This window comes from Poecilia formosa, unplaced genomic scaffold, assembly GCF_000485575.1.
Source record: "Poecilia formosa unplaced genomic scaffold, Poecilia_formosa-5.1.2 Scaffold229, whole genome shotgun sequence".
NCBI classification, from domain to species: domain Eukaryota; kingdom Metazoa; phylum Chordata; class Actinopteri; order Cyprinodontiformes; family Poeciliidae; genus Poecilia; species Poecilia formosa.
Window position 1 is genome coordinate 656,771 of NW_006800168.1, and position 12,478 is coordinate 669,248.

At 40.3% G+C, this 12,478-nt stretch overlaps 1 protein-coding gene across 6 annotated transcripts in view; it reads left to right on the top strand.

Moving 5' to 3' along the window:
- zeb2b (zinc finger E-box binding homeobox 2b) overlaps window positions 1-11,518 on the top strand; it is an 82,134-nt gene extending 70,616 nt beyond the window's left edge. For 4 of the 6 annotated variants that reach the window (XM_016679989.1, XM_007568666.2, XM_016679990.1 and 1 more), the window contains 4 exons: window positions 1,382-1,490; window positions 2,370-4,378; window positions 7,764-7,944; window positions 9,478-11,518. In XM_016679989.1, the coding sequence (XP_016535475.1) occupies window positions 1,382-1,490; window positions 2,370-4,378; window positions 7,764-7,944; window positions 9,478-10,055 (2,877 nt within the window). In that variant the 3' untranslated portion in view covers window positions 10,056-11,518. The remainder of the gene's footprint in view (window positions 1-1,381; window positions 1,491-2,369; window positions 4,379-7,763; window positions 7,945-9,477) is intronic. The other 2 variants (XM_016679993.1, XM_007568667.2) reach the window with 1 other exon arrangement.
- Window positions 11,519-12,478: the final 960 nt, after the last annotated feature.

A 12,478-nucleotide genomic window follows, 5' to 3' on the forward strand; every position in this document is an offset into this window, starting at 1 on the left:
CCACCTACTTCAGATATATTCTCTTCAGCTTCATTCCAGTCATTTGTTTTTATAAATTCCATAAACTCCTGCCGTCTCTGTAAAAATAAGTGAAAGTTAAAAATATTTATAAACTCTGTCCACGCTCATCCCTCTCCAAACCAATCAGAGAGTCCGTCCTCTGGGCTGATTTTCCCCTGAGCGCGGTCTGCCAGGCAGGAAGCAGTGCTCTTGCTCTACCAGATCATATGGCGTACCGCGGTGCGCTGCGGTCGTCATGGCGCCCTCTGAAGCGAGTATGACGTGCTCAGGCTGTTTGATCCGAGCGCTTTCACCTGACCCGCCAGCTGGGTGTGAGCAGATGGGCCGGGCCGTGCTCCGGTCAGCGGCCTGAACAAAACCCAACCATTATTTATCTGCCAGACGATTTCACAATGATGTCTTCTTTAGGTCCTTTCTTCCTGCTGCTGCTCGTTCTCATTACCAGCTGATTAGTCAAGACACAAGCAACACACATGTGTATTAAATGTACATTTGGTAATTAACAGCAAAACTGAGGAGGAGTGATTCAGATTAACATAAAGAATTACGTCCTGATAGGTAAACACGCGCTGCGACGCGCCGTCTTCTGTGTTTACAAGCACTAATACTCCTCCTTCTCTTAACCAATTAGCTAGAATATGACTAATTAGAGCTTATACATATGCAAACATCCAGTCTCCGCCCACCAGCAGCCTGACGGTGCAATTGTGTCCTATTAGCAGCAGACGAAACTTTAGCGGGCAGGGCTCCTCTGGGGGGGCCAAGCAGCTGTTGCTGTTTGTTTATGCGGCTCCACAACGCGCGCCCCCCACCCCGTTCTTCCCTCGGCTGGATCTCTGAAGGTTTGGACCCACCAGGTCCTCCCAGTGTCCTGCCATCTGTCTCCCCAGGAATGTGGGCAGAGTGGGCGCCGTCATCCCACTCAGAAATTAATCCTGTTTGGTTCTATAAAGCTTTACCTTTGAATCAAGTTCCCACTAGCCGACCCAATTACTGCGTTCGTACAGGTGATACTTTCTGAGCTGATTAGGCCAAAATTAATGAAAAACTAGATCAGATCGGCGCTCCTAATGAAGGCTCTAAAAAAGCCTCTTTTCATTTATTCTGTTTTCTGGGCTGCCAGATTGTAAAGGCAGTCCTCCTTTTGGCCGAGCGTCCAGGAAATTAAAAGGTATGCGATTCTCTCCGCTATCGCCGAGGTGGGAACAGGAAGCCAAGACGCCTCGTTGGCCAGTTGTCATGCCGACCAATTGTGAATATTTGCTGAACTCTCACCCTCGCCATGTTTGTGCATCTTCTTTTCTTTAAATAAATAAAATATTGTGTTTAAAATGGTTCGTCTGTCTGTGTTTCCTCGCAGCACCAACTGCTCAACCAAGCAGCCGGAAACCGCAAGTTTAAATGCACCGAGTGCGGCAAGGCCTTCAAGTACAAACACCACCTGAAGGAGCACCTCCGGATTCACAGCGGTGAGTTTACACACTTTAGGTCCGATTGATTTGATCATCTTAAGAATTGGGACTAAATACCGAAAGAAAATCTGACAGAAAATGTCCATTTTATTGAAGATATTTAGGGAAAACAGCTTCTAGTAGCAGCAAGAATTTGTGTTACTGTGCAATTTTTGACAGGATATTAAGTATGTTCTCAAAAACCAAAATATCTCCAATTTTTATTGGAAAAAAACTGAAGCAAAACCATAAGGTGTGATTTTAAAGATGCATCAACTTCCAGTATGCAGCTCTGTTAAGATTTCTGCCATGAACAAAAAAATAAAAGTCCAACAGGAAGTCATAATTATAAGCCTTCAAGACACAATTACAAGAATAAAAGTCAGAAGTAGGACTTTAGAATTTGTAAATAGGACTTTTATTCTAGCAATTATAACTAAAACTCATAATTAAAGCTCAAATTTATGACTTCCTGTTTTGTTTTTATTTTTTCTTTAATGGCAGAAATGGACTTCCATAGGTACTTAATTGAAACGGAGTGAAAAAGCTGCCAAAGTCCAAATAAAATCTTTAAAAACCTACAGGTCACTTGTTAATTTTTAATTCATTGGTCAACTATTGGGATCAAATATCCAAAGAAAATCTAAATCACTCTCTTGGATATTTAGGCAAAAAAAACAAAGGACACCAATGCCTTTTTATCAAAAAAAGTATTGACCAAACTTTATTTGTTTAGCACTTTAGCATTATTGCTAACTTTGAGAACATTTAGTCTTCCCTAGATTAAATTTTCCAGATAAAAAGCTGCCAAAATCTAAAGAAAACCTTAAGACGTGATCAAACGTCTGTTGTTCTGAAGGAAACGTCTCCTCTAAATGTACCTGTTTGTCGTTTCAGGTGAAAAGCCCTACGAGTGTCCCAACTGCAAGAAGCGCTTCTCCCACTCCGGCTCCTACAGCTCCCACATCAGCAGCAAGAAGTGCATCGGCCTGATCGCCGTCAACGGCCGCATGCGCACCAACCTGAAGCCGGGCTCCTCCCCCACCTCCGCCTCCGCCTCGCCCACCAACACTGCCATCACCCAGCTGCGCCAGAAGATCGAGAACGGCAAGTCGCTGGGCCTCGCCGATCACGGGAACCACATGAGCATCAAAACAGAGCCGCTCGACTTCAACGACTACAAGCTGATGATGGCTTCCCACGGGTTTGGCGCTCCCGTTCCGTTTATGAACGGAGGGATGGGAGGGACCAGTCCGCTGGGCGTCAACCACCACAACTCGACGGCGCAGAGCCCTCTGCAGCACCTGAGCATGGCCGGCCTGGAGTCGCAGTTTGGCGGCTACCCAGGTCCGTTGGCGAACAACCTTAGCGAGGTGCAGAAGGTCCTCCAGATCGTGGACAACACTGTGTGCAGGCAGAAAATGGACTGCAAGCCGGAGGAGCTCTCCAAGCTCAAGGCCTACATGAAGGAGCTGGGAAACCAGATGGAGGAGCAGAAGCAGGGGTTGACGTCACCAGGGGGGCCTCAGGTTGGTCTTCCATTGGTCAATCACAACGGCGCTACCAAAAGCATCATCGACTACACATTGGAGAAAGTGAACGAAGCCAAAGCCTGCCTCCAGAGCTTGACGACAGACTCAAAGAGACAGATTAGCAATATCAAACGAGAGAAATCCAACCACATGCTCGAAGGAGGTGTGGAGGAGAAGGTGCCCGAAAACATGTTTACACCGTACGCTTGTCAGTATTGCAAAGAAACCTTCCCAGGGCCAATACCTTTGCACCAACATGAACGCTACCTGTGCAAAATGAACGAGGAGATCAAAGCTGTGCTGCAGCCCAGTGAGAATCTGATGGCTAACAAACCAGGGATATTCATGGAGAAGAACTCTCACTCCTCCATTTTGTCTGAGAAGGGACTCACCGGCCCCCTCAACCCCTACAGGGACCACATGTCTGTGCTGAAAGCTTACTTTGCCATGAACATGGAGCCCAACTCGGAGGAGCTGCTCAAAATTTCCATAGCGGTCGGCCTTCCTCAGGAATTTGTCAAGGAATGGTTTGAGCAGCGAAAGATGTACGAGTATAGCACTACCAGGACCCCACCACTAGAGCACAGGAACAACACGGAAATGGTTGTCGGAACAAATAACCACCAAACTCCTCCAAAAGACTCTTTGGCAGCTAGGTCGCCCGTGTCTCTCATCAAGCCCTCCGACCGCATCACGTCCCCCTCCATCGCGGAGCTCCACAACAATGTCAACAACTGTGACAACGCGCTTAGACATTTGAAGAACCACCAGTTCGGCAGCAACGGCAAGTCCGCCGGCGAGAAGCTGGACCACTCCCGCAGCAACACCCCGTCGCCTCTGAACCTGTCGTCCACATCTTCCAAAAACTCCCACAGCAGCTCCTACACTCCAAACAGCCTGACGTCGGAGGACCTGCAGGCCGAGCCGCTCGACCTCTCTCTGCCCAGACTCATGAAGGAGCCCAAGCACGCACTGACCGTCAAGAGCAGGCCGAAGGTCAACAGCATCACCATCGACCACAGCAGCATCCCGTCTCCCCGAGAGCACTTCGAAGAGCCGCTGAACTTGGCCTATCTCAAGAAGGATTTCTCAGGCTCAACCAACAATGGGAACCTTGAAAAAAGCACTAGCCCCATCTTTGGCATTAACCCGTTTGCTGCCAAACCTTTGTACACGTCACTTCCACCGCAGAGCGCTTTCCCCCCGGCCACTTTCATGCCCCCCATGCAGGCCAGCATACCGGGTCTCAGGCCGTACCCGGGCATGGATCAAATGGGCTTCCTACCGCACATGGCCTACACTTACGCAGCAGGGGCGGCTACCTTTGCCGAGATGCAGCAGAGGAGAAAGTACCAGCGAAAACCGGGTTTCCAGGTAAATGAGCCACCTGTGATTTTCGTGAAAAGCCCCAGGCTCTCTTAGACTCTCTGAAATGTGCTGAACTAATTTCTGTGCTAATTAAAAGAGTCAGGAGAGAGAAACGCTCACCTGAGGTAGGATGAACTGGCAGAGGCAACGGAGATAAACAGCTGGGACACCACCCTGAGGTGGGACAAAACCGAGATGTCATTAGCAGTGCAAAGGTTTATGATAATGACACGAGCAGGAGATTCTCTCTGAATCGTAGCGGTATTCTCCTTGCAGCCTGGAAAGAAAGGAGCATCAAATTTTATCGTCCAGAGCTGGGATATTTGTTATTAAATATGGGTGAAAGGCCTTTGTAAAAATGACAAAGGTGAAGCCCGGAGCAGTGCACTTCTCTAAAATTTCCTGCTGCGGGTTTCGCCTGCATTTTAAAGCGAGCCGACGCCAAAATGAGCTTCTTCACTACATGTGGATTAATAATGCACCGTCTCCGTGTTCATTACCAGCGAATGCTGAAGGCTGTTTAACATAGAGGGAACCATTTTGATGAAAAAAAAGTATTAATAATGTTTCCTATTCTAAGTTATTAAATTAGATTTTAAAAATACAGCTACAGGCGTTTAGTTCAAATTGATTGCAGAGTGATAGTGGTCCGTTCTTAAAACACGGTCCTCACATTATCACACACATATTCATTAAAGCAGGCTTTGGTGACTCAATATTGGCCATTAAGGTGCACCTTCTGATTATAATCATTATATGAGCTTGCAATTTCAAGAATGGCTCACCGCGTCTCCTCTAATGTTGTAATATTGTTCTCCATTAATTTAAATTTAAGAGTAATCTTCATTATAAAAGGGGACGGTTTTAAAGGAATGTGCAGAATTAACACGAGTTCAAAATTAGCCCGCGCTAGCTGCGCTTCATAATGAGGAAGCTGTCAGTTATAAATGGGAGATATTATTCCAGAGCTGAAAGTTTTATAAGAAATAAACGCTGCTGGGTGCTGGTAATCAAAAATGCATGAACTTGTAGCATTGTGTGGAGTTTAGGGCTTTATAAATGGTGTCACAGATGATTTTTTTATTGCCATTCAGCAGCAGATTGCACAATAAAATATTTACATCTAAAGTATCTCTGCTTTCTTTAGGTTGTGTTTTTTTTTTCTTTTGGTTTCCTTGGCACTAAATGTAGCAGTTTAGCCGTGTATTTTAGCTCAAGTGTCAAATCGACAAATTTAAAGCTGCCGAAAAAGACAACAAAAAAAAACTCCACTTACCTTAGATTTAAAATTTGAATCAATTTGCAATAAAATAATTTAGCTCCTAAAGTTGGTATTTATTTCATTTTCAGAATTGTAAGATAGTACATGTTTAGCAGTTAGCATATTAGCATGTTAGCATGTCTTTTTATTCCAATCAACAGGCTGCCCCTTTTTTGTTATGTATTTATTTCTTTTTAGTATTTAGCAGCACATTTTATGACATTATCTGTATATATATGTATGCTGATGGATAATTTTTAGTGGATTCATAAATTAGCAATCGATAGTTAGCAGTTAGCATGTTAGCAAAGATGTGTTTCTGTTTAACTTCTCAAACAAGATATTATGTAATTATATAAATAATATTCAGTAGTATATTGCATTATTTATATATAGATAGTATAATATGTTAGCTATAATAATACTTTCTAAAAATAAAAAACTTTACAGTTTTGGTTGTTTTAACTTATTTTGGGAGTCGAGCATTGTCACAGATAACTTTAACTTAAATAAATTATAGTTCCTAAAATCCATAGTTTCTGCTTTTGAAATAGAACTACATTGTACATTAAAACTTAATATATATTTTCTTTTTTTTTGTTTTTGTTAATAATACAAGTAAAGCAGCCAGAACTTTGTCAAATATGTGTTTATGTTAAACTGGTCAAATCTTCTGCTCCTAAAATGTAATAAAAACTCACATTTTTATTCCATTTAACATTCATTATATTCATTTTAAATCATGTCTTTGCAAAAGTCCAGTAAAACAATTTGTCTTTGTAAACATGAGGCATTCATCTGTACATTGTACTATATTAGCTTCCATTTTAGAAAATTAGTTGCAAGAATATATTTAACAGTTTAACTTCTCAAATTTGAAATAAAATATATTTATTCCGAAAAATGTTCTGGCACCATAAGCATTTCTAGTCTTTAATATAAATGTTTTATTATTTTATAGGTTGTCAGATTAGCATAAAACAGCTAACTAAAACTTCCTGATAAAATAATTATTTCAACTGTTTATTTAAAAACAATTATAATCATGACGTTTTGGTGTTTATTTAAATTAGCAACAGCATTATGTTTAAAAATTATAATTTTTTCAGCTCTTTTCCAAGATATCTTTTAAGACTTTGCATTATTTAAAAAGATATTTTGTTGTTGTTTTTTTTTACCATTGATCAAATTAGTAGCTTTAGCAGTTAGTATCAATTAGCAAATATTGCTATTTACTTAGCACAAGAAATTCACAGTAACTAAACTAGATGGATAATTAGCTAAATTCAACATTGTTGCATTTAAAATTTACCAGTTCATGGTATCATAACATGTTCACTTCTAAAATTTGCTTTGGCATTCCCAGCTTTATGTTGTTGAACATTTGTGAATTTAGCAAATTAGCATTAGCATTTGTTGAGCTTTGTTGAGTTCTAAAACTATGGGAAAACCACCTACATGTAACTTATCTTTAACTTTCAGCATCATAAAAATGTTGATTTTTCTTTAACCTTGAACTTTTAAAAGCTTTTTTTTAAAGATGCTTTATCAGATTAGCAAAGCTAACAGTTAGCATATTAGTAAAATATTTCTTTTACTCTCTGAAAAGCTATAGTCTATAAAATAATTGGAAAATTTGATTACATTCAACATTTTCATATTCATAATTTAGAAGCACAAAAATAAAATGTCTAATATATAAATCCTGATCATATTAGCATGATTAGCAGTTAGCTTTTTTCAGTTAAACATCAGCATCACATTTATTTTTAATACAATTACTTGCTTAGTTAAGATTGTTGGAGTGATTTTTGACTGGTGTTTTGTCACATTTAGCACTTAGCTCATTAGTACGTATGTTTTGTTGTTTGGTTTAGCTACATTGTATAATTTAAATCTTAGCACATTTACATTCCAGCTACACATTACAATTGAGTACATTTTGACAAAACAAACATTTAGCATGTAAATGGATCAATTTTTGTAGCTACAGCTCCTGAAATAAACGAAAAGCAAACAGCTCCAGTTTTCTCACTTTTAGTCTGAACCGTCTTTAAGCCTCTGCGGGTTTGTGCGGTGCCGCGTTGCTTATTATTTCTCGCCTCTTGTCTCTCTGTTCTTGTCTCTAAGGGGGACCTGCTTGACGGTACACCAGATTACTTGTCAGGGCTGGACGACATGACAGACCCCGACTCCTGTCTGTCGCGGAAGAAGATTAAGAAGACCGAAAGTGGTATGTACGCGTGTGACTTGTGCGACAAAACATTCCAGAAGAGCAGTTCCCTTCTAAGACACAAATATGAACACACAGGTATATACTGTTCTAGACCCTTATTTTAAACCCCATGCTTTTTTATTTTATGTTTTAAATGTTTGTGTTGCCAATTCCTACAGTATATATTTATATATTTTTGTTTTATTTCCCTTTTTCCTCCCTTTTTTCCTTCTCTGTTCAATCCTTAAGTTGTATTTGTAACCCAACACCTAACTTGCTTCTTCATTGACAGGGATGTGATGCCTTTAAAACTTTGTGTGTTCCTTTCTTGCAATTAAATTAATGCAGGTAGCCAAAGAAGAGGGAGCTATGCTCTTTTATTTTCAAATCATATCATGTTGTGATCTTAAAAGACATTAATTTACCTAGATATATAATTATTTTTTGGTATTAAATCACATCAGCCAAACTACAGGAGCTTCCTGATGAGAAGTCCTTACACAGAGACCTCAAAGCTTTATGGAGCCGTCTAATTATCGGCTCATGAAAAGGCAGGAAGGAGCCATTTTGGCTCTGAATGCTGTCGCTTTTTAGGTTCCTGTTGAACCGGCAGCTAGAAATGCAGCAGCTAGTGGAAGCAAAGGGTTTAATTACATGTGGTGTTCCTCAAGGCTGTGATCTCGGGACTCTTCTGTTCAATTTATCTTGATGTTGTAATCAGGGAACATCTCTTGTGTACATGTGGTGTTCCTCAAGGCCGTGTTCTTGGGACACTTTTATTGGATTTGTCTATATAACATGAATAGCACTATATAAAAACAGAATAGAATAGAAATATCCTATATTGTGGGAAAAATCATGCATAACAGCATCAGCTATGTATGTAGGTCCCAGAAAACAAAATCAAAAAGTGTTAAAAACATATATAGAAAAACAATAGTAATTAACAAAAATATTGCATACAAGATAAAGTAATATATATAATTTTTTTCTGGACTTTTAATTAAAAAAAAAATAAAACTAAAAGGACTTTTCTTGTAATATCAGAAAACAGCTGTTAGTAACAGAAAAATAACTGTAATCTTGGTGTTTAATATTATTTATACTGTAACTTTATGACCATGCACAGTGATTTTATATAGAATATATGAAACCTATTCATATATTCTTCCATAAAAGTGCAAAACAGCTGAAACACTGAGTTCCTCTAAACCAAGCCTGTTTAGATTTGCCTTTGTTTAATAATAAGTGGAACATTGACCAACATATTTGATGTGTGTTGCTGATTTTAACAATGTCACTTTACAAAATGTAAAAATATTTGTTACAGGTTTTCACAGTTGTTGACTTTCTGATGTTTTTATGTTTTATGTTGATGGAAAGCAGTTCAAGCTAAATGAAGCATCTGTTATTGATGAGCTAAGAGAATGAAAAAGACATTTACTATTAGGAAGGATCTCTTGTAATGCTTCTTTGTGCACCCAGGATGCTGCAGTTTGTTAGCTTAAATAAATTTGTTTTGTTTTTTTTTTGTTTGTTTTTTTGCTTTGTTGTGATTTGAGTTGTGTTTTTGTGACTCCGGCGCCTCACTCACGTCCCGTCCCGCTCTCTGTTTCTGTGTCTCTGCAGGCAAGCGGCCGCACCAGTGCCAGATCTGCAAGAAAGCCTTCAAACACAAACACCATCTCATCGAGCACTCGCGGCTGCACTCCGGAGAGAAGCCGTACCAGTGCGACAAATGCGGCAAGCGCTTCTCCCACTCGGGCTCCTACTCGCAGCACATGAACCACCGCTACTCCTACTGCAAGCGGGAGGCCGAGGAGCGGGAGGCGGCGGAGCGGGAGGCCCGGGAGAAGGGCCACCTGGAGCCCACCGAGCTGCTGATGAGCAGGGCGTACTTGCAGGGCATGACTCCTCAAGGCTACCCGGCGGAGCTGGCGGAGCGCGAGGCCATCCTGAGGCACGACGGCGTGAACGGAGGGATCAGGGCAGAGGGGCGGAAGGAGGTGGACGGAACGTACGCGAAGATAGGACGGAGGGACGAGTTCGAGGAGGAGGAAGAGGAAGAGAGCAAGAGCATGGACACGGACCCGGACACGTTGAGGGACGAGGAGGAGAACGGGGAGCACTCGATGGACGACAGCTCGCTGGACGGCAAAACGGAAACCAAATCGGATCACGAGGATGCCATGGAGGACGGCATGTAACGGACGGTTTTCAGGGAGCTTCCCATCTTACAGTTTTCAGTTTGTCTCTTTCGGTTCGGCATTCTCACCTGCTCGGTTTAAAACGCCGCCGCCGCGTTTTAAGCTGCACGTGCCTGAAGCTTCCGGGAAGCTCTCTTTGGGACGACGTCTGCCGAAGCGGGACGCGATGGACTCAGAAATCAGTGGCGGGTTTGTGAAATAAGCTGCATTATGCAAACCGAACAACGAATAAATGAATAAAAATGTACAGTACTAAGGCCTAAAACAACGTGTGGTGCTAACCTCCTGTGTTCCATAGTATTTATAGCACAACTAGTGACTTGTACAAATTGCACTCCGCTTCTATAATCATGAACAAAAATAATAAAAAGTATTGCCTATGTATATATTTATACAGTGTTGGAAAAGAGCAGTATTACCTGCCCTGCAGTCCTTCAGTATTACCACCTACCTGCGTTTTTCGGTGTCGTCTTTATTTCTCCAAACATCTCCAGCCGCACTGTTTTAGGCCTCTTGAATCGAATCAAATGAAGGAATTTAAACTGTGTTTTGTTTTTGTTTTTTAAAGAAGTTTTAAAGAGACTTTCGTTTTAAGGGAAAATTACAGTTTATGGACGGGATTAAAAGAAGAAAACGATGAAGGACGAAGCCTTTGTAAGGTGTTTTTTGATAAGAAAAAAGAAGCCTTATATGCAAACCTTTTAACCTGTGTGTTTTTCTGCAAGTGCCACCCTCGTATTGTGTAAAAGGACGGTTCGGTTTCTTATGTTTTGTTTTGTCCTTCTTCACCAGCTTCAGTATTATGATGAGATGGTTCACCGTTGTTCTCCGAAGCATCGTGTCAGTATTACAGACGTATAGGCAGCCGTTTTCCTTTAGTTTACATTATGTTGTGCAATGTTTTCTCAGCTCTTTTCTTTTTAAACTCTCTCAGTATTACAACCAAACCGTTATTTTTTTTCTCTTATTTTGATTATTTATGTGGCCCATTTTATATTTCCTAATTTTATTTATTTCATACTGTTGTGTACAGTACTATAGTTCTTCAATATATAGATATATTTTAGTAAAAAGGAACATGTTGTCGATCATAGGGGCAAATTTTACGTAAAAAAAAGAGCATTTATTGTGTTTTGAAACATTGTGAAGTTTTAATCTTATTTTATTTTTTTTTCTTTTACTTTCCAGTTACTGGAAGAAAAAATCCAAAATTTGGGAACTTTTATACAATTGTGAAAACACTGTATTTTCGACTGAAAAAAAATTCCACTTTCTTCATCTTTGTTTTCTTTTTTTAAGCTGAAAAAACAATGAAGAGGGACTGTTAAATACTATGTATGATATGATGACTGAAGAAGAAATCTTTCCTGAAATGTCTTTGTAAAAGTATTATGGATTCTTAATTTGTAATTTTCTCTTGAAGATGACCCTGCTCGAATAAAAAGTAGCCAAATTACAGAGTACTGAACCCTTCAGCGCTTCATTTTTCCTCCCATGCAGCATCTTCCTGCTCTCACATCCACATTATTCCAGAGCTGCAGTGGATAAAGCGTCTGCTGCTCATTATTATGCTAATTAGATACAGTTTCGGTGCTCATTTTCAGGCGGATCAAAGCGAATTGACCTCGGCGCTGCGGCTTACGTCTCATTTAGATAAAGCTAAACATAGATTCCACATTTTTCCACCTGTTTATGCTTTAAACAATAATAATCAACAAGTTTTTAATAATTTATATGCTTCCCACTGTCAGTGGGACACTGCAGAGACGCAATGAACGCAAACGTCTTAATCCGCCACAGAAAATAGTGCCTCTTAAAATCTTCTGTTTCCAGAGCACTTTACGTTCCAGGTGTTTTGGTGGAAAAATGGGATTTATATTGCAAAATTAGCTTTTAGTTTGTGATTCATAATTTGCTTTAAACAATAAAAAGGGAGTAGCTTTGTTTTTTATATTTTATTTATTTTCATATTTTAAAAATAACTATTACAAAATTTCTACTTAGTGAAAATGTTATTGTTGGTCCCAAGAATCTTTTAATCTGTTTTTTTATGGGGGGGCGGGTAGACAAACAACCATGCAAACGCACTCTCACACCTAGGGGCAATTTGGAGAGGCCAATTAACCTGACATGTTTTTGGACTGTGGGAGGAAACCGGAGTACCCGGAGAAAACCCACGCATGCACAGGGAGAACATGCAAACTCCATGCAGAAAGACCGGGGCCGGGAATTGAACCCAGAACCTTCTTGCTGCAAGGCAACAGCTCTACCATCTGCACCACTGTGCAGCCCTTCAGTACAATTAACTAATAATAATTAAATAATAATAATATAGAATATTTATCTATCCATCCGACGGACGGATAGATAAATATTATTTAATTATACTCATATATATATATATATATAGAGAGAGAGAGAGA